At 39.5% G+C, this 23,128-nt stretch overlaps 1 protein-coding gene and 1 pseudogene across 1 annotated transcript in view; both read right to left on the minus strand.

Moving 5' to 3' along the window:
- The window catches only part of LOC140231416 (intraflagellar transport protein 140 homolog), a 45,938-nt gene that overhangs the window by 17,276 nt on the left and 5,534 nt on the right, over positions 1 to 23,128 (minus strand). The window contains exons 6-20 of the mRNA XM_072311540.1: positions 22,786 to 22,880; positions 22,392 to 22,498; positions 21,397 to 21,638; positions 20,517 to 20,627; positions 14,145 to 14,214; positions 13,450 to 13,541; positions 12,819 to 12,946; positions 12,095 to 12,212; positions 10,999 to 11,138; positions 10,006 to 10,174; positions 8,912 to 9,043; positions 2,986 to 3,173; positions 1,816 to 1,993; positions 1,276 to 1,359; positions 216 to 322 (exon numbers count right to left, since the gene is read on the minus strand). Of these exons, the coding sequence (XP_072167641.1) occupies positions 216 to 322; positions 1,276 to 1,359; positions 1,816 to 1,993; positions 2,986 to 3,173; positions 8,912 to 9,043; positions 10,006 to 10,174; positions 10,999 to 11,138; positions 12,095 to 12,212; positions 12,819 to 12,946; positions 13,450 to 13,541; positions 14,145 to 14,214; positions 20,517 to 20,627; positions 21,397 to 21,638; positions 22,392 to 22,498; positions 22,786 to 22,880 (1,961 nt within the window). The remainder of the gene's footprint in view (positions 1 to 215; positions 323 to 1,275; positions 1,360 to 1,815; positions 1,994 to 2,985; positions 3,174 to 8,911; positions 9,044 to 10,005; positions 10,175 to 10,998; positions 11,139 to 12,094; positions 12,213 to 12,818; positions 12,947 to 13,449; positions 13,542 to 14,144; positions 14,215 to 20,516; positions 20,628 to 21,396; positions 21,639 to 22,391; positions 22,499 to 22,785; positions 22,881 to 23,128) is intronic.
- On the minus strand, positions 18,298 to 19,264 carry LOC140231415 (uncharacterized; annotated as a pseudogene).

A 23,128-nucleotide genomic window follows, 5' to 3' on the forward strand; every position in this document is an offset into this window, starting at 1 on the left:
CACTTCCAAGAACACCTTACCAAAATTGACAAAAACTGGAAAACATGTACATGACTCGCATGCCTAATAATAGTAATTTCATTTATATGGCACTTATACTGGTGTTTCTAGGTGCACTTAGAAACAGGTGTTTCTAAAACACTCTGCTCACAGATGAGTATCATACTCCTGAAACAAGTTTCAATGTGTGATGATCACGACAGATTGCAACATACTTTGGGATGGCTCCGTTGATATCCCCCTTGGCCTCCAGATGCTTGGCGTAGTGGTAGTACGTAGTCCTCAGGTGGATCCGGTCATTCAGCTCCGCTGTCTCCATCGCCTGTGTCAAAGGTCAAGTAGATGTGGGTGGTATCATTACACCCATATTCACTGACATATCACCATCATCAAGATGGCTGCTCACTATGGCATTTTAATCCAGAGGGATTTTTTTCACCCTTCTTCCTTTGGAATCACAAGCTTGAGGGGAAATGAAATAGCTCATGTCCACCTGGTATATTTTTCTTTATCATGTTATGTGCTACTTAACCCGTTGAGGACGGGCTGATTTTGTTATAACACGCATTTCCCATAGACACCTGCCCGAGTGTACTTGGGACTCGTCTTCAACGGGTTAAGTAGTCCATATGTTTTGTATATGATTAATTTTACGTTGACTATACCAACATTTCAATCATATCTGGCGATGAAATTTCTTGGGAAGTCCTTACTGAATAAAAAACTGGTCTCCTGGACTGAAAGAGATCTCACTGTGGCATAGAACGATGGCCTGTGAGGTATACACATCACCGCAGTCAGTTGATCTTGCTTGATTGTAACTTCCAAAATCATAAAACTCTTGTTCCCTTCATGACAACCAGAACATGTCTGCCAACATTCCCACATCCAAATCAGGGAGATTTTACACACAGCAATCAGGGAGATATCTGTGTGTTACATGCTCTTCAGTGGGTGAAAATAATACCCAAATCAGGGAGATTTTAGTATTCCCTTATTCAGACATGAACAGATTTTGACATTTTCAGGGTGATTCCTGCAGAATCAGGGAAACTTGGCAGCTCTGCTAAAATCCATGTTGGCCATGAAAGAAATATGTAACAGAGAAATTTAAGTACTGTATTCAGCAATGCTGAATAAACCATTAAGTATGGCAGCCCCTCTTCTGCTGTAAAGACTCTTGTTGCAGATACATGCCATTATGTTCACAGAAGAAATGTCTAAGAAGGTCTTCATGATTGATTCAACAGGAAAGAATGGTAGAGTAAGACATACCTTTCCCCACTGTCCACTGGCCTGGTAAAAATTGTTGAGGAGATCGTAGCGGCCACAGTTCTTGTACAGTCTCTCAGCATCTTCCTGTGAAATCAAAAGCAATAAAATGATATATGTTATCACAATAACTCCACGATTTCCTGTCACAAAATCATACTACTCTGCATACCAAAGAAATAGTGCTTTATCTGTATGCCAGCTGCATTGTGTTTGCCCATATCATTGGAAGATACACATACATTGTAACCATGTTGTAGAATACTAGTCATGGACTTTATGAGCTCATTAAGGATTTTATGCCGAGCAGTCTTGTTGCTGCTAACACATTACAGTTGTACATATCCCAAGTAACATAGATCTTCTTTAAAACTGTTTTTTTTTTTCACATGGATAGGCCTTACCAATGTAGGATTGTTAATTACTGTACACACTTAACAAGACATTATGGTATATGTCAGCAAATAACAGTTCACCCAAAAATATTATTGAGCATGCATGCACTTCTAAAGAGGTTGCCATGGTAACTTCAAGACAACTCACCAGTAAGCCCAGCTGGACAGCCAACATTGCCACTCTCGCATCGAGCTCAGGCTCGTTTTCCGCCTCGCGCAGTGCCCTCGCCCCACGGGCGTGGCCCATGTTGCCCAGGCACACCTTGGCAACATCCAGACGTCGTGTCTTCACGCACATCTTGGCCATGTTTTCCCACACAGACTCGCTGGAAAGATAAAAGATAAAAGAGGAAAATCATACCATAAACTTGTCCGTCTTAAAACATTTTTTGCGATAGCTTGTTCACTGCCCAAATTTAGAGACTTCAAACATTACAAGTTTTTTCTCTCTCCTCTCTAGAGAAAGTACCAAAAAAACTACACTTCATTTTAAGATAGGATGCAAAAATCCTGCATAGACATGTTGAGTATAAGCATGGAAACGTTAAATGACATGACTTTTCAATTATGTAAAGCATGGCAGCTCTTATCACTTTATATGGAATGAGGTCTTGTCCACGATCTCTACTGCATTAGTTTCTTAACCTTCCTGCACAGCTAGGAAACATTAACTTTCTTTTTTTCCTTACAATATTCAGTGCTACACACTAACCCATTTTTTTCTACTGGTCCGATCTGTCTGTCAGACCAGTAGGTACTCAGTTTATCATTTTTTACTGCTCCATAAAAGAAGTTACTGGTCCGACAGTGATTTTTACTTGTCCTGGACCATCGCACCAGTGCCAGTGTGCAATGCTGCACCCATTCCAGTATTTTGTGGGCCATTTCATCATTGCTGAAGTTCTTTCACTTAGCATCCTCACACTGATGAAGTGCTTGCTACTTCCTTTTCCTTTCACCCTTCATCTGGGCTTCCTTAACCTCCAGACTGAAGACCGTACTCTTTGGTCCGAATTCACTAAGGTGGTACAATTGAAGCCGCGGTATAAACCATGGTTTATGCAAATTTGACAGATTGCGTACACCAACAGATGTCCTGTCGCAAACACGCATTGATATGCACATGTCAAAGGTACGCCTATTTCAGACTAATTTATACCATGGTACAAATCTTGTACCATGGTCTAAGTTTAAACCACCTTCATGAATTTGGGCCTTAGTTTCTCCCTACAGTCTCTCATTAAGTTTCATTTTCATAGCCTCTTCAGACCCCCCCCCCCCCCCCCCCCAACCATCTCGGGGGGAAAGGTCTTTCTACCTCTTGATGAGTTTGATGGCTTTAAAGGCCTCATCCATGTTGCCAATGGTGAGATAGTAGCTGAAGTTCATCATGGCGTCCCGGGCATTCTTGTCTCCGTCCTCCAGGCCGGCAAAGTTCCTCATCACCTGCCTAGCAACCAGGGAGGATGATGGTACAGTGCTGGTATCTTCCAACTTTTCTCCAGCCTGATTTTAAAAAAAAAAAAAAAATCAGGGCAAAAGTGTCAGATATATGCAGATCTCTCTTATGAAAAATATAGCATACCCATGACCTCTTCAGAAATCTTGAATATGATTGTCTCGTGATTGGAAGTCAAAAACTTATTACATGTATTTTGTCAAACTGTATCGATAAAGATGTAACGAGCCAACCCACACTCCCATCCCTGCCCCATCCTTAAAAAACCAAAACAAACAAATGTTCCAATGAAAACCAATTTGAAAGACACCTTTTAGTGCTAGCAGACCTTAAGTGTTACATATTCATCACAAACACGAATATTCTCAATCAATACTTTACACTGAAGATTTTGTGACATATCTTTGATGTGAATTCCCTTCTCACACGACAAACTTGCACTGTGTGATTCATCCTGCCTTCCAAGCAGCAGCATGACATCACAGAGTATGACAAAAAAAAAAAAAAAAATGTGTTCTAGTCCATCACTAGATTGAAAAAAATACTGCATTCATGCCATAATGTTGGTGAAAATGAGTTCTTGTGTGTGTGTCTCTCTGTCTTTTTGTGTATTTCTCCTTTAATATTCACTCAAGACTGAAAACTGGTCTTTCTTCTGGCACTGCTTACTGAGACCTATTGCAAGCCTTAACATTCCACTACTGTATGTTTATGACATATTCTAAAACGTGATAATATAACTTGCTTGACGTCACCACATCAACAGGAAAAGGTGGTAGATAAAGACAAGTTCACAGAAAAATAGATCAGCAGCTTCAGACAAAAGCATAGGAGATGTTGAGAGCAGTAACTTGGATACAAAAATCAGTGCACTTGAAGTTTGGTGACATATCGTACAAATTTGATTTAATAAGTTGTAACATCATTCAGAGGAAAATAAACTCTTGCAGCAAGTAATTTTGAATCGTGGTAAAATATAATGGAAACAATAAAAGCAAATATAACAACAAAAGAAATAAAAGAAATATTTATAAATAACACTAATTTGATGGTTAAAACACAGTCTGACTTTCTAAAGAAAATATTTTCAACATTCTGTTGACTTCTAAAGGCAATGCAGTTTTCCTGGCATAATCCCCCTTGTGGACACTAACTGAAATTTCCAATACATTCACCAACAAAGATTCATCACTAATTTGAGTATGTTGATATTCTATGACTATTTTCTGTCTTCTTTTTTTTTTTCTAAACAAATGCTAGCAGTAGTTTCCATTAGATTTTCTGGATTCAACTTTCCTCACACAAGAAAAAAAAAAATGATACTGCCCTCTGTCACCTGATGAAGGAACGTAAGCAAACTTGTGCAATATCTATTCTGGCGGTTTCACGATATCCTTTATCTGCCTGTCATCACGTCAATATGGAATGAAGAGATAACCATGGGACGTAACCATATTCTGTGTTCTCTTCTGAACTGATGTGCTGTGTTGTTTTATCTTTGACGTAATTTAAAACCTTACACTCTGTGCAAACATCACTTTTAACAATCACAGCACACAGACATCATACATACAGTTTTCTTGAGGTCTTTTGGTGATCTTCGAGTTGCACATTATTCTCATATTATCTCATAGATCTTCTCCTCACCATATGAATCTGGACTATCATGATTTTTTTTGTCTCTTTTTGTGTGTTTGTGTGTGTGTGTGTTCACGCTGTGTACTGTTCACGCTGTGTACGAGAACATCAAAAACAAACAGCAAAGATTCTCAACAAGTTCTGTGTGCATTGCAAAGCACTTTAACCCACGGATTGCCAAGGAACATTGCCACTCAACCTCAAGCTTGTATCTTACCCAGAAGCGATTGAAGAGGGCATACGATGGTCTAAATGTTGTTTCAAACTCAAACTAAAGATAAGGAGCGAGGGACTGGTCAGTAAATTCAGCACATGAATCATCATTTTGAAATTGGCTGCACACTGGCCAAAAGCATAAAAGAAATACAGCCAACACTCTCGAATAATGAAGAAATTAAGAACACAGTCGGTCATCTACCTCATCATTCACATGAACCTCATTGTGAAATAAAAATATTTAACAAAGTAACAATCATGAATATCTAACACACGGCTGAAATTTGACATGGGGTTTACAAATTTAGCATTACTTTTGTGTGCTGTGAATTAAATTCACAGCAAAAACAACTTCCCTACACAAACACACACATATACAAACAAAAAAAAACAAAAAAAAAATGATTGTCTCTAAATAGAAGCACACACAATCTAGTACATAGTTTGGCTAAGCACCTTTGAGGTGTTCATGTGCAGTACATGTCATAACGAGCATAATATCATTAAAGGCAATTGGTCAAAAAGCTTTAAAAGTACCTGTAAGTTAAAAAAAAAATAAGCCAAAAATATAATCTTAATGAAAGGACGGATTAAAGAAGGGACCATCTATGGTAACTATAATCCAGACTGCCAGAAGAAAGTTATAGCATCTCTAGTTTGCAGTGTAGAAATGAAAGATCAAAAAGTAAACAAGTAAACTAGTAAATAAATAAGAAAATAAATAAACAAATATGTAAATAGATAAATAAGTAAGTAAGTAAATAGATAAATAAGTAAATAAATAAATAAATAAATAAATAAATAAATAAATAAATAAATAAATATCAATCAGTAATTTCTGGCAAACAAAATCCAATGGGTAATTGTGTGTGCTTGAAAGATGGGTAAAAGCAGTATTGGATGTGAGACAAGGTAGGACAAAAAGATGTGAATAAAACACTATTGTAATGTACTTGTACACAGAAACCTGATTCACTGAAACATTTACATTTTAAAGTTAAGCCCAGTTCTAGCAGTAAAGCACACAAGCGACAGAGTTGCTGAGCACTGCTACTGCACATATTCAGACATGATGCTTTGATAATTCAACAATAAAAAAAAGGCATCTTTTCTGAAAATCTACAAGACATACGTTAGGATGGACCTGACACAAAACTTTTCTTGGTGCATGAGTACAAATAGGGAAAAAGGTGAGGTAAGCTTGAGGGTACCAACTTGAAGTGTATTCTCTCTAGAACTATGCAACTCATGAGTCAATGAAAGAAGATATTACAAAGTCAAGCCTACTTAACACAAAAGAATAAAAAACAGGGAGAAAATGATATTGTCTAAAGCATCACAAAAACCCCAATGAATTATTAGTCTTGCATCAACAGAAAAGCCACATACTGTAATTCAGGAAAATTCTTTTTTTTGTTGTTGTTGTTGTTTGCTTGTTTTTGGCAGATATGAATTTTCTAGAAGTTAAGCTCTACTTTAATATGTAATTTGCCTTACTTCACAGCCAGGAAAACACAACAAAAAATAGAAATTTAAAAATAAAATACTGAAAGTCAGAAAACAGCTTTCCACAGATTTTACTTTCTTTTATGACCTTAACTTTATACGAGTTAAGGGATGATGCACCACATTTATTGACAGATAAAACCTTGACCATCTGAGACATGATGATAAAGCTCAAAACTTCTATCCATTTAATCTGTATATGTCACATGAACATTACATAGATTGGCAGTTTACAGACACACATACACAACAGAGTTAGAAAGTGCACATTTCTGAAATGGTTAATGTTTTAATTCACAAATGCACTCAGGCACACAAACCACATAAAACACACTTCTACATCCATGTACAGACACTTGCACACACACAATGTTTTAGAAAACTTCAATCTTAATGAACTCACAAAACATTTTTTTTTTTCATCAAATACATGGAGGATTAAAAATTGTTTGGGTTAAGTGTGCACTTTACAAGTGAGGAGACTCTATGATCAAAGGAAGGAAGTAAGAGAGAACAAAAGAGTGAGATAGGTATGATACTACTGTATATGCCATATTTTTTCATGGGGCTTCTATTTTTGTGAATTTCTTGAGCTATTCGAGACTCTAACGATACTCAAATTCATCAACTCTGGTGATCCTGACATTTATGTGAATTACGCACGCACATGTACTGGTATGCATTACACAGTACGTGAACAAACTGAGTCATGATACAATTTACAAGAAGTACCCCCAAGTCTTGCATCATGTTCAGACGCAAAAATTCATACCAGAACGATATAGCTATACGATGAATTTATACGTCTGAACGCTGACTAACAAAACGACATATAACGAAACGACAGTCAGAGCATCGTTTTGAATTAGCACTCGATAATGAATCAGCATTCCATCGTGTCCATTGTGTGTCTGTCACTCATGACCATAACAGCATGCGCAGTGGGAAACTGCACATCTATACAACGTTTTCCAGAACGGTTGAAATTCGCATCTGAACAGTCTGTCGGCTATATAGATGATTCTTTATATGTTGTTTCTTTATCGAGTTTTGGTATAAACTGGCTTGCGTCTAAACAGGGGGTTGATCATCAAGATCGCAAATTCAGGCACTGGCGAAAATATCGGGAGGTCCCGATTTGCAAAGAAAAAAAAAATAGACTAAGCATATGGCGGATACAGTACTTAAATGACTGAGATGTCAAAAGAGAGAAAGATAATGCAAAGCTATTTATGAGCTTGAGAGCTAGTGGAGATGGGAAGTATTAAGATAGATAGAAAGAGATAGACAGAATAGGAAAGATGGAGATGGATAGAATGAGGAAAGAAGAGGAGTGGAAGGATAGAAGTATGATGAGATGAGAGAGAGAGATAATCATGGAAGAAATATTGAGCAGTCAATGGTGTGATTAGTTATCAATTTCAGGGGTAACTTTCCATTGACAAGTGAAACAAGACGTAGTATTTTCTCAACAAATAGCATTGGTTAATACATCACGACAATACTCCACACCTACAGACAGTCCCAATTCTAGACAGACTGAGCTTATCGGCAAAGTCTTTACCAAACACTGAGACAAATTTCAAGACTTTGAAAAAAACTCAACGGGTAGGCAGGATATCTGTACTTACTGTGTATGTTTGCTTCGCCTTTACATCCCCAATCTTGCAAGTGCGATTTGAACAGTAACAAATTCAAACATGCCATATCATTGTCAAATATCATACAATCTGATTTGTCTTAGTTCCCATATATGATTACACACTATTATCCTGCCTCGCCTAGCTTATAACTGATATGATACAAACATACTGTGCAAATCCCTCATGACTACTTACGCAGATTTGCATTCAGGAAAAAAAAAATCAAATATATATTCAAAATACAAGAGTTAGGGTTCTACATATATATTTGGGCCTGATACCTCCTGTGCCAGAGAAGACAGGATTGTGTCCACTTGTTGAGAGAAAAAATAAACAACTTCCCTGTAATGGTATCTTTTGAATTGAACCTTTGAAATTGAGAAAAAGCCAATGGGTGTAGAGGTGTATAAACGTCACTTTGAAAAAAAATCAATGAAATGAATAAAAAATACCTAGTTCATACAAACAAATGGAATGATAAATAAATAGGCATAAGAAATGTATCTACTGGATAGCTCTTAGGTGGTATTATCATGCAGGACTATGTGGAAGATACATGTATATATATACTGACATACAACTGTAGATAGAATTATTACCATGGTAACAGGAAGACAATACGTGATCATCTGTGAACATTCTCCTTGTTGCTGTGGTGAGAATCTTCAAGGCACAGACCCAAGAGTACAAGACTTAACATTAGAGACAACAAACTGAAAAAAAAAAATGTGACAGAGGGACTTCAAAGGAGCAAAGGAGCCGGGCCAATGCCACCACCGTACCTTCCTGATGAAGTAGAAATAAGGCACATGCACCCCAAGGAGGGAGTCGTGGGCCACGCCCTGCCGGAAGCTGTCCTGTAGGACGATGCCATGCTCCAGAGTAGTGAAGAGTGATACCACCATAACCTCAGGCTGTTGGGAGGAGTGAAGGGAGAGAAAGTCTGGGTCAACTCCAGACCTGCCTGAACCTCCAATCATGCAGTGGTTGGTGGGTTAGGGGACTTGGGATCTTTATACACAAACTTGGTTCTAAAAGTCATGGATCTTACCTAGAAGATTTTCCTTTTTCCGGTAACTTCACTTTTGGGGGGTTAAAGGGATGGTATAGGATTGGCTGAGATGACGAGTCAGCTGTTAACTTTTTGCGAGATACTTAGCAACCACTTAAAGAAATGTTACAGAGCAAATAGTTCTATGAGGGGATTCAAGATTTACTTAATGAAAATCGGTTTTGAAAAGGCCGAGATATCCAAAAACAAAGTAAAACAAAGTGGTCCTAATGAAAGGTGGGTCCGACCTTTTATTAGGACCTCTTTGTTTCTTGAATATTCTCAGTGATTTGAAAACCAGTTTTCATCAAATAAACTTTGAATTCCTCTTAGAATTATATGCTCTTTCCTATTTCAAGAGAGGTTTCTAATTTTTTCACTAAAAAGTAGAAAACCTGAAGCCCTGTCTCAACTGAAACTATACCATCCCTTTAAGCTTTAGATCATTTTTTTTTTTTTTTAAAATATTTGAAGTACTTTTCTGTGCACTTCGGTAAAAACAGAATTGTTCAAACTGAAATCTTCACTCTCTAAGGATTATCTGTACCGAGTTCAGACAAAGATTTGCTTAATAAAAGTGCTTGCAGGAGAAGATTTAAAAAAAAAAAAAAAAAAAAAGAAAGATTTAATGCCCAATTTGAAACAAGAATAGCGATGAGATTATAAAAACATATCAAAAAATAGTTTAAAAAAAATAAAAATACCATTGATACAATTGAGGAAACAAAAGATATATCAGCAACACCATCAGCAGATTTTTTCCATGTACAAACTTGTCAACATTTTACACTTTTGACTGTTGCCAAGGCAACAAGAGTCACTAACCGGTGTGTTGATCACTGTGCTGAGGAGGGAGGTCGTCTTCCGGGGCGTGGACGCCTCCTCCAAGTTCACCAGCTTGGCCTCGCACACCAGGAGTTTGGGCTCCTGGGCATCCCAGAAGATGCTGGTGGGGTAACGCCCGGCAACGTCCTGAGCCGCCTCCTCGCGCCCCCTTGGTACGAAAAATTTGGATGACACAGTTATTGTAAAGAGCAAGGAGAAATTTCTAATGGTCATCTACAAGAATGAAATGCATCAATTGTCATCTAAATTGCATATCCTCTAGTTTGATACACTCTTCTGGGCATATCAAAGGAAAGATATAGTAAACTGTTACAATAGCATTATTCCACAAATGATTAAAAGCAGCTCTTTGATAGAGAAGATACACATGTACTTTTGATTTTAATATGGATTGTAAATTTAAGGAGTGTGTTATAAATGCAACTGAATGTTAACTCTGTGCTTCAGACATATCTTCTGTACCCTTCAGATCACACACATTAAGCCCGTAACACACAACTTTCTACGTAATGCAAAGCAATTAGCTAATGGCTATCCACAAAAATGGATATATAAAATATGATTTCCAGCAGAACAGACCAACACAAAAATGAACCCTTTGTATTTTCATATACCACGTTAAACACAAATTGCTCTGCATAATGCAAAACAATTGTACCTATGGACAGTACATTCAGTATTGTACTAACAGTGACTAGGCACTATTTTGGCAGCTTCTAAATTTAGGATAGAATTACCAATGGAAGTAAAACCCCCATGACAATGTCTGCTGGTGGGAAGAAAGGATATAAAAATATTTCTATATGCTAATAAGTTGAAATCAAAGGCAAGATAGCCTAATACATAATGACTCAAAATCACACATGACAAAACAGACCCCCCCCCCAAAAAAAAAAAAAAAAGGAAGAATGTTTCATTTATAGCACAGCAGAGTTCAAAGGTCAGGCATAGGATTTGACTCAGGGGCTTCACCTTTCTGCATCAGTGATGTCATCGTCCTTCCTGATTGGTTCGTCCTCCTGGTCTCCGTGACCCGTCTTGAGGTCAAAGAAACCCAGGGTGTCCAGGTCTGGATCCCACACGTACAGCTTGGGGTCAATGCTACCGTCACTCTGGAATTAATCAAGAAAGTTTGTAATACAGTCAAGGGATCAAGGGATTTTTACGATATCTCTATTCTTCTAGCTGCTAAACCTGTATACATCAAATCAGTAGATGGCACAATCCAGTAAACCAGAGAAAAAAAAAAAAGGTCCAGAAGAATTGCTCTCAGGTGATGGAGATCAAAAGTTCATGCATTTAAATAGAATGTATGCTCCCTCAAAATTCTGAGGAAAAGTCATTAACAAAGAGAAATCTGGCTACACTCTTCTTTTCTGCAGTTCTCAGGGTCGCACCATCGCTTGTCATGATGTGTACAGGTTTAGCAGCTCATGCAAAGATATCATAAAAAGAGTCCAGAATGTGGCCTACTGTAATTTTTGAATGTATCATGAACACCCTTCACACCATTAAAAGATTAAAGGATATCGTTCTCCTACAGTAAATCAAGAACATTTATGACATGTGTGGAACAGACAAAAAGAAAACAAATTCATGATGTGATAAACCAGGCAAACTCTACTACTTCCCTGCACTAAATGGAGAATTTCCAAAAGTACTGTAAGACAGTGGGGCAACTCTACTAGCACTCTAAAATGTATCAGGACCAGTCATGTCAAAGTCCAGGTGATTTTATTCACCAGGGCTGGCTTTTTTTTTTTTCTTTTTTTTTTTTTCATTGCACTTCGTTTGTGGCAAGAGGAGCGACACCCTTCAATATCAGGTCATCTATTTCTCAATATATCATCACATGCGTATAGGCATTATGATTGTAATTTCCAATACGAGTATCAAGTTGTGACTTACTGAAAATGTGCTGTGCAATTTATAGGACATGATGCTCATAATCACTTTCACATACATATGTAGTTTATTCCTTCCACCAGAGGATTGTGATCCACATACTAGTTGCTGTCCTACCCTCCTTTGATACCACTACCCCTGGCTCTAGCGCCACAAAACGTACCTTCGAGATGATGACAGCCAGCTTGGTTCCGTTGCAGTTTGCCTTCGCCATGACGATGCCCCCCATCCCCGGGATGACATCCATGAGGTTCTTGGGGGCGTTGTGAGGTTTGGCCTCTCTGTGGTGATATATAGGCAAAAGAGTATAGGCATTCATGAGCAAGCTGTGGCAACTTGAATCTTTTGGAGGATTTTTTTTTATTTTGTTTTGCTTTTTTTTTTTTTTTTTTTTTTTTAGGGGGGTTGCTTTCTCTTTCTTTTTTTATTTTTAGTAACACAAACCTGGCAGCACAGTCATCTGTACAGACACAATTTTCTTGATCTTCTTGATGTTCTTGATCTTTCATAATAGCATGAGAGCATTATTGTTTAAACATTTACGCAAAAAAAAAAAAAATTGATTGCGAATATATCAATTTAGAAATAAATTCGCCACTACATTAATGTAGTTTCCTATCTTTTCCACGACTCAAAGCAAACACATTTAGATATTCACTTTTTTTTTTAATGTTCACGCTTAAAAATCTTACTTTAAATTTTCTCCAACCTGCTCTATTAACCCGTTGAGAACGAGTCCAGAGTATACTCGGGCAGACGTCTATGGGAAATGCATGGTATAGCAAAATCAGCCCGTCCTCAACAGTTTAAAAACTTACACAAATATCATTATCTTTGCCTACAAATCACACACTGAAATTCTGCAGTATTCCAGGAAGTCTACTCACCTCCGTGATACATCATACATCTTGACCACTCCCCCTGATGTACCAACCACCAGGTAGTTGCCTGTAACATCCATGGTACAGGGCTCGCCTTCATTTTCATTCATGGAGATGAGCTGTTTCACAGTGCCCTGAAACCAGCATGAATTTAAACAAAGGACACTGGTGCTACATTGGTATTTTCACAAAGTTTGAAGTATGAAGGACTGAAATTTTGAGACATGAATGAAATTCTTAATATCAAAAAAAAAAAAAAAAAAAAAGCCTCAGACAGTTCAAACTTGCATGTGAAATCAATATCAGATAATCAGTTTAACTATAACATAATTGTTTAATTCTGCTACCAACTTAACAAGTCCCTTCTCACGAATTGAATTGATAAGACAAAAGTTTTAATCACGTACCTAAAACGAGTAGGAATATTGATATTTATTTCTCATTTGAAGACAAAGACAATGGTGCATACATCAAGTCAGCCCTATTCCATTTTAATTCTCCATGATAGGTACTTACACATAACTAGTACGAATATGAAGGATATAATGTGTAAGGAGCATAACAGTAAATAACAAAATTGTTACATCATACACATGTGTTTAATATGTATTATTTCCTGGTAAACATTTGGTTTTACCTGGAATGTTCGGACTTGGATTTTGCCTGGCTCTGTTGTGTAGATGTTCTGCTCATGAATACAAACAAGCTTGGAATCTGTGGAGAATGTACCTGCAAGGGGGTTGAGGAAACATATAGTCAAAACCACCAAACAAAAATTACACAAACTTAAAATTACTGACTTCTTTTTCATACTTTGTTCCTTGACGAGATTTCAAGAGAATTTTGCAACAGACAGTGTATCGCTGGATAGGCGAAATGGAAATAGGTAAAATATTTCTCGTTCATCTGAGTTAGCCTCATTTCAAGTTTTTGGGGTGTTTTTATCCTTAAAGGTAACTCAAATTTTTCTCATTAATGTCCAGTGTGTATTGGTATACACTACACTGCATATTTCACAGTGTTCCTTTTGGCTAGGACAACCCATGTTCACATAGCTGGTGAATGCTACACTCTAGCATGATATATATTTTCATTGTTTATCAAGAAGTTTACACAGGTAACAGCAATAGCTTTATTTTTTTCAATTCAAATTTTTATTTTTTACTTTTTATTTTCATGATGGGTAATACGCTATTGGCACTATATTACAGAGGCAAATACATTTTTATGCCAACATCGCCAAATACCAATGGAACACTCAGAGAAGGATATGGGTAATGCCGTAAGACCTGAATGAAAACTACACAGCTATCATGAGACTATTTATCCTACCAGTTGCTCTGACCGTCTGGCTGATTTCATAGACGACCACTTTCTTTCCATTCCAGACTGCCACATGATCCTAGGTAAAAACAAACAGACAGACACATAAGAAAAACATAATACATCTTACAAACATTTCTTTATTTTATCCCAGCAATAGGGGAATCAAATACTGTAAATAATGATACATTCGCGACATGAAATTTTTGCGAATCGGAGCCGACAGCCTTTTTTTGCAGCATGAAATTTTCGCGAATTGCCAATGGAATTCAATGCAGACAGAGTAGACAAGAACTTTTGCTTGCATTTTGATTTCGCAAATCCTGGCGCTCCCGAATTTTGCAAAGTTAAAATGCACACGAACATCCCTCGTTTTGCAGTAATACTTTTGCACAGCAGCCGTGACGAAATGGAGGATTGCTCATTTGCTGCTGCTGCATTTAATAGCTGAATCACTGTAGGCTAAATATGAGTTTTCAAAATCACTTCATCCTTCCCTATCAGATCCCAATCGACATGGCACATGACAAAGAGATGTAATACACAGCATATCATATAACAATGAAGTGTTGGTATTTATTCATTCTAACATGTCGGGTGATGTGGGTTTCATGGTTGATAGCATGTACAAAGTGTGTCCATATGTACAGTTGTATTTCTGAAAATGGTACAATGTGTACTTAACTACAAACCCCTTCTGCATAAAAAAAGGGGAAAAAACATAAATGGAAGATTAAACGAGAACTTACCGTTTGAAGTTTAATATTAATTTTATGAGTAATTGGAGGGTGAGATTACGTCATATATGAGATCCCGCTAGTGCGCGCGCCACTCAATATTAGAAGCAAGAATGTGACCACTGATGTAGGAAGATAACGAGAGATTAAGTTACCGTTTGAACTTGAGGGAGGGTGAGGTGGGACGTAATCTCACCCTCCAATTACTCATAAAATTAATATTAAACTTCAAACGGTAAGTTCTCGTTTAATCTTCCATTTTATATCGTAATTTCGTGAGAGATTACGTCATATATGAGATTTCGAAGCCAGTGGTTACATTCTCGAGGCAACCCCCCCCCCCCCCCCGAAAAAGGGTAGGGAGCATACCTTAGATAGAGGTTCCATTGCCATTCTCATTCAGGCTGAATGCTGCATAGATATTGTGTCTCCAAGAGTTCACAAGTTCAGGCAGTTCAAGACATGTCTGCTCAATCTTAGGGCTTCACAGTCTATTTTTTGATAATTGTTTCTACAAAATTTTTCTCAGCAGGACAGGGCTTGTTGTAGTACTTGCGAAAGGTTCTTTCGTTGGCCCAACCGGCTTGCGCAAGTATCTTAGATACTGGGAAATTTCCTTTATTGGCTGCGGAGGTAGACGCTGCCCGAGTAGAATGCGCCTTGTAGATCCCTGTATCAATACCCGCAGCCTCCAAAACCTCCTTAATCCAGCGAGCGATTGTTTGAGAGGATACCCTGTGAAACGGTTTCTTGTAGCTAACAAAAAGGTACCGCTCACTAGCTCTGATCCTGTGGGTCCTTCTGATGTATTCCTGCAAGTACCTGACCACACAAAGTCTCCTGTCTGGTGGGTATGCCTGGAGCTTGACACTGTGTGAGTAATTTCCAGGCTTGCTCTGTTTTAGGAGATCATGAAGGTGAAAGGTGGCTGCATTCTCTCTTAACACCATATCAATCATCCAAGCTTAGGTAGTGTAATGATTGAATCCTTTGTGCTGAGATTAATGCAATAATCACACACAATTTAAGCATCAATTTTTTCAGGTCCAATACGTGCGCTGGGGACCAAGAACGAAGAAAATTGAAAACAAGGTTAACGTCCCACGTTTCCATGTATCTAGGCTTGGGTGGGCGTAGCTGAAAGACTCCCTTCATAAACCTCTGGATAAAGGGATGGTTTCCAACTGTAAACATAGTATCTCGAAGTATCACAAATGAAGATAGAGCACTCCGTGCTAAGTTTATGACACTGTAACCTGCCCCTTTTTCGAAGAAAATGTCACTCAGGAATTCCAGGACAGCTTGAACATCTGAATACAAGTAGTTGCTGCATTTCTTGTCACAAAATGCTTTCCATTTGTTTATGTACACTGCATACTGTTTTTTAGTCCCTTTTCTCCAAGAAGAGGCCATTACAGCGATTATCCGTGCATTCAATCCCGCATCTCTGAAGGGGTTGCACAGAACCTGCAAGCAAGAAGATCAATCTGAGTGTGAAGTGGGTGAGGAGTGTTAGAAACTGGCAATGTTAGTAAGGATTCACTCCTATGAATAACAAGTGGTTCCTCATTCATCATCCTGTTTAGGAGAGGAAACCATGGCTGGCTTGGCCATTTTGGGACTACTAGTATCCCAGCTGCATTATCAGATTTGATTTTTTGAATGCACTTAGCAACTAAGCAGAAAGGAGGAAATGCATAAAAGTACCACTTTCCCCAATCGAGAGTAAAGGCATCAACAGCCTTGGCATGTGGGTCGGGCAGCCATGTGACATAGTTCTCTACCTGCTTGTTAAGTCTGGAGGCAAATAGGTCTATTTCTGGTGTCCCAAAACGTGAGGTTATTTCTTGGAAAACTGTGCGGTCAAGCATCCATTCTGTGCGGTCATTGAATTTTCTAGACATGCGGTCTGCCTCCACATTCAGCTTTCCTGGCAAGTGTGCTGCTGTGACCCAAATTTTATGAGTTTCGCACCACTGCCAAATCTCTCGGGCTGCCCGATCACAGTCAAGGGATTTAATGCCTCCCATGTTATTAATGTACGCAACAGCAGTACTGTTATCTAGCCGTAACAAGACATGAATGTTTTGTGAATTAGAACAGAAGGACTTGAGTCCCATGCCAGCAGCCAGGGTCTCCAGATAATTAATCTTATTCTCCCTGGCTTTTTGCAGCTCGTCTTCATTCCATCTACCCCCTGTATGGGTGGTATGATCAGATGCCCCCCAGCCTTTGCCACTGGCATCCGTGCACAATTCGAGCATAGGTTTAGGGTGTCGTAAGGGTGAGAAAGCAGACTGCACATTGTCCATCCACCATTGCAGCTCTTCTTTTTGCTTCCAAAGATAGGCTCATTTTTCTGTCAAAATGCCCCTTATTCATTTTGAGTGCTTTGATTTTGTCCCTTTCTAAAGCCCTGTAATAGAGCTGTCCATACTGGACTGCGGGAAATGATGCTACCATTTTCCCGATAATTCTAGCCACCTGCCTGATACTGGGGTTTGCTATTTGCATAAGTTCAGTGCACAAGGACTGTATTTCCTCTGATTTGTTATCAGGCAGTCGAATTGTCATGGTCTGAGTGTTGAGAATGAAACCAAGAAATTGTATTTCTTGAGTGGGGCATAGTACTGATTTATCTGGGTGCACCAAGAACCCAAGTTGTGCAAGGATGCTAGTGGTTTCCAAAACCGTTTGCAAAGTTCGATTCTCACTTTCTCCAATAATGAGGATATCGTCAAGGTATCCAATTACTACATGCCCTTGCTCTCTCAGTAATGTGAATGCAGGTTTCAGTATTTTAGTGAACAACCTTGGCGCCGTGCTCAGGCCATTAGGCAGTACATTGAATTGCCAAAGTTGATTTTTCCAGGAGAACTTTAAGAACTTCCTGTGTGCTGGGTGCACAGGTACTGTATAGTACGCGTCCCGAAGGTCGACTGAAGCTAAGAAACAATTTTCTGAAATGAGTTCAATAGCAGTATGGATATTTTCCATCTTAAAATGCTGGTACTGGAGATATTTGTTGAGATCAGACAGGTCTAGGATAACGCGTGTACCCCCATCTTTTTTAGGCCGTGTAAAAATATTAGACACGTATTCTCCAGTTTCCCTCTGGCACTGTTCAATTACTCCCTTGTCACAGAGTTTAGAAATTTCAAGATCAATATCAGCCTCTTCGGCTTTATCACATCGAAAAATGTAAGGGGGTTTAGTTCTAGATGGTGCACCCATCTCTTTACTGAATTCAAGCCTGTAACCACTTACAGCATTTAGCACATGTGGGTCTGAAGTAATTTTGCGCCACTTTGGGAAGAATTGCTTCAGTCGACCTCCTACCACAGGTTCTACATTATCATGATGACATAGCTTTGCATGATCACTAGAAAAGGATGTTATATTTACCTCGTCAGTTGAACTGGAGGTTATCGTGCTCTCTTCATCCCTGAGCCTTGCTTGCTGCCGCAGTGCGGTTGGTGCTGGCTGGGATGTGTGAAGGTGTGGGGAGCTGGCGGCTTCCCCCTCCCCTTGGGGCGCTGGCCTAAAAAAGCATGGCTGGTAGCTCCAGTCCACGGTCCTTTTGCACCTGTAGGCCTAGTCACATCACTTGTGCTTGCACGAGATGTAGTCCAGCCCGCGTCGCGGTACTGTTGGGGCAAATTCGAGCTTCCTGATGTAATCTTGCTCCTGCCCTTGCCATATGCACTCCTGCCATAGTCATATGGGCTGAAACATTGCTTTTTGTACTGTCTGCTATGCTCACTCCTGAGGACACCCTCAGTTGCTTTTTGTTCATCTCTTATGTCTTTCATTTGCCTTCCCAGGTCGTCACCAAAAAAGGAATTTGGAGACCGGTGTAGAGGGCTTGCAGAGATGTTGGAATTGATAACCAATGTCTGGTTTCATGAATTCCTTACGTAAGGAATTTAGCTCAAAGTTCGCACTGCACAGAAGTGCTAGTGCATCTTGCTGCTGTTCAGTAATATTCTGTGCCGACACTGTATGTATGTAGGCATTGATGCCTCTCGTAAGATTCTTTTGGAGTCTCTGAAATTTGAGGTCTCGTGTCTTTGAAAAGGCAGGTAGCCCATTCCAGATTCTTTGGTTGACTTTCGGCACATCCACCAGCTCACAGTTGCTGGGAATGGGGTATTTAGTGATCGTTTCATCTACCACTTTGGGCTCAAGCTGGTGGGTCAGAAGGTAGGCTGTAGACTTAGCAATTTCTGGGTCAATGGGGGGACCAACTTCCTCAGCCACAGCAAATTTGGCTGCAATGTTTGGAACTTTTCCCACTACAGGAGGGGGAACTTCGCCTTCTTCAATATCAAATTTGTCATCCTGACAACGATCCCCTTGACCTGGTTGGATAATCACCGAGTTTTCATCCATATCTCGGCCCAAAAAAGGTGCCGCATATTCATCATCATAATGGCAGTCAGTATCTGCCGAGTCTGAAGGGAAGTATTCAGAACGAGTCCTGATACTCTTTCCATTGCCACCGCCTTCACGGGCTGGTGTCTGCTTTGCCGACTGTGCCTCCACAAATTGAACAACCACAGCTAATTGGCCTTCAAGCTTGCCGAGTCTATCCTCCAAAGTTGAAACTTTAGAAGCCAGTTTGGCAGGTGGTTTCACTGTTTTGTTTGCACCGGTACTACCACTAGGGTTAGCACTGCTTGTAGTTGCAGTAGTACTATTACTAGTACCTACCTTGCCGGCTCTAGTAGGCGTTTTACCTTTGGCTGTTGCAGTTTTCTGCTTGCACTCTTGTGCGTGTTGGTCTCCGCGACCCCCGCCGGTGGCTGCCGGGGACGCAACTGCTGTCAGCAGCGGTGGTGCGGCTGCGCCGCCCACGTTTGGAACGTTGGTTGAAGACATAAATACCGTTGTTGTTCAGCTGAAGAATGATCGTTAAACCATAAAAAACCTGGCAAAACCTCCTGTTGAGGTAACTTTAGCTATTATGTCAATCCAACTCGAACGAAACTTGAAATTTCAAGTGCAATTCCGGCGAATTTTCCGATGCACAGAAATTCGCGTGTAAGCAAGATGGCGGCGACTAACGAATTGAGTGGCGCGCGCACTAGCGGGATCTCATATATGACGTAATCTCTCACGAAATTACGATATAAAATGATTTCTTTTTTTTAATGTTCATCTTCTGAATGATAGTTAGCACATTTTCAAAATAAGGTAATAAATAATATGCGGAAAAGCCTTGAAGCAAGATATACAGGTTTACCCTTTAATATTTTTTTCCTCCTATCCACACACACTCTGCAGATCTACATCTTGAGGTAATGTACTCATTAGTGACAAGCCAAGGGAACAATCAGGCATTGGAGATAGACAGGCGAAAAGGAAAGTTTTCATGACATTACACACCTGGGGGGTGTTTCATAAAGCTGTTCATAAAGTTACGAACGACTTACGAGCGACTGGTGATCAGTTGTAATGTGCTATACTTACTAGAATTTCAATAATTCAGCACAAGAACTGATCACCAGTTGCTCGTAAGTCGTTAGTAACTTTACAAACAGCTTTAATTATGAAACACCCCCCTGATATGATAAGCCACTGAATACATGGTTCTAAAAAATGGTGATAGAGGGAACTGTCTACCACACTAATTAATGCTCACCTTTGTGTTACAGATGCCCTTAATATGAATGTCTGTCTTGATGTCATGGTGAGCACCGTTGGTAAAGATGTCCACAGACAATGCACTGGGCCCAGCCTGGACTACTGCCACCTGAAGGCAAAGAGAATGAAACAGTCACTCATCTCTACAAAGAAATGTTAACAGTTGGTATCACAAACATCCCCTAATAATGCAACTCTGGGCACTGTTTTATGAAAGTAGTCAGCCCTGACAAGTTGTCAATCTCTGACAATCACCATCCGATGGTAACAGCTAGTGACTGAAGCTTCTCAGCCAGTCAATACTGAAATTGTCAGAGACTGACAACTTTCATGAGACGGTGCCCTGGTGTGTTGTTAACTAATTTCTACTGGCCCCTTCAGGGCTGTACAATCAATTATCACTCTTTAAGTTTGACTTAGGATATAATTCATGCATGCTACACTTACAGAAGTTTAACATAAAGATTTTGCATAATGGAAGGGTTTTCAAACGGGGCCTATGAAGTAGAGAATGGTACACAAAGAAGGCTATGGGGATAAGAAAGGTTTTAGAAGCCATGAAAAGGGAAAATGGAAAGAAGGCTCAGAGTCTGTAAAATAGGTTTTATAGGCTTTGGGAACGACATTTTTCTCTTTTTTTTTTTGTGGGGGGGGGGGGGGAAGCACTGAGAATTGCAGGAGTAACAGGGAAAGAGTTCTGCAGATAGAAAGGTTTTTCTGAATGACTCTCGCCAGAATTCACAAATGGAAACTATTGTTACAGTCTACAGATTATGTAAATTCAGATTGCATGATAACTGTGATAATTTCTTCCATCAGTTTTCTGTCATTTTCCAGAAACTGAACTGGCGCTTGAAAGACGACCGTCACGACTGTACCTCTGTCTTCATGCTGGCGCTCATGATGTGCTCACTGAGAATGATGGAGCTCGCCAGCGAGTTGATGGCCAGCAGGTCCCGCCTTGACCCCCACTTGATCTGGACGATGTTCCCCTCCAGGTTAGACGGGGGCTGCAGCTTCCATTTGGTCTCCCCGTCCTGGCGACGCCCGAGGATGCCCGCCGCCACCGTGTAGCGCCACATGGCCACCCGCCCCCTGTCCGTGCCTCCAGCCAGAATGCCTGTTGACCATTTGCCAGAGAGAAAAACATCAGTATGTTTTATTATGTTAAATCTAACAAACTAACATACTGTGCAATTTTACCATCATACATGTAAAACTAAAAAACTGATAAAAAGTAGAGTTATATTATCAGAAGGAATGATTGGAAGATTGTCTTGCAAAGGCAGCTCTGAGTAGAAAAATCTCTTCAATCTGAATATAAAGAAAAGTTGTATATGACACACTAAAGTGACAAAAAACGCAGAACATATGGCTGGTACTAGCCTGCAAAATTGTAGACATGTTGACAGAAATATTTTCTTCTTTATTTATGTTTCAGCAACTTTTATTTTTCCATGTTTTTTAAAAAGAATTTTAGTGCTGTGCAGAATATGAATATCCTCCACTCCACACTTACTGCTTTCATTTTCCAGAACAGTGCAAACCTAAACCTACATACTTCCCTGCTATGATAACAGTTTAACTGCATATCTGTAGTGCATCATCGTATACTGGTATCTCAAACGACATCCAAAGATCGACAAGTTCTCGCAAAAATATGTCTACATTCAGTTTCCTTACATTTTCTAGTCATAATGGGCTACTCAAATCCTTCCTTTTCAATGTATGCCAGTGTCCGCATCATACCATACACTGTAGTCATGCATCATCTAAAATTATGATCTTGCGACAGAGGAGACGATTTGGACATAGTGCATCGATGTAGAACCTTTTAGCTTTGTGGAGGGGGGACACCAAATTACTACATTACCTTTCTTTGCCGAGTATGCCACACAGTTGATGCACTCGCCAGTATCAAATCCCAGACTCTTATCAAGGCCCAGGACATAGTTATCATCTTTGTCTAGATCCCACATCCTGAGCACGGATTAAAAGAAATGGAAACAATACATTTACAGATCTGAAGAATTTAAGACAATTGCAGGTCAAATGATTCCTCAGCATGTATCGTGACAAATTCTTGAAAAATATCTACATACAATTGAATCGATTTCTTATGAGTTTGTTGTTTGTCTGAGGTTTTGAGGCAATATAGTGACAGAGGAGATGCTTGAAGGAATGACTGCTTGTTGGATTTGAGTTTTTGTAATGAAGTTTTCATGGTAATTTTTTGTATGTCAAGAGTTTATTTTTGTTTCCAATACCTGACAAGGGCCTCCCCTGAGGCTGTGGCTAGTAGACCTTTGCCTGCCCACACCATGTCACAGTCACTCTCATTTGGCTTGCCACTGAGTTTCACCTGGAAAAAAAAAAGGAAAGAAAACAATCAAGTGTTGAGCATCAATAAGAGATTAACACCTGTCCAGCAAGACCAAGGTTAGCATAAGAAAATGGCAGTTGTAGATATCAGGAGTTCATGAACGTGTTCCCTCCCAGCAGTTTTATCAGGATGATCATAAAATTCAAACAAGACAACCAAGATTGTGCCACAAAGATCTGTGAAGTAATTTGGACCAGTTAAACACCAAACATCAACACCTGAGACAA

This window comes from Diadema setosum, chromosome 8 (assembly GCF_964275005.1).
Source record: "Diadema setosum chromosome 8, eeDiaSeto1, whole genome shotgun sequence".
Classification (NCBI taxonomy): Eukaryota; Metazoa; Echinodermata; class Echinoidea; order Diadematoida; family Diadematidae; genus Diadema; species Diadema setosum.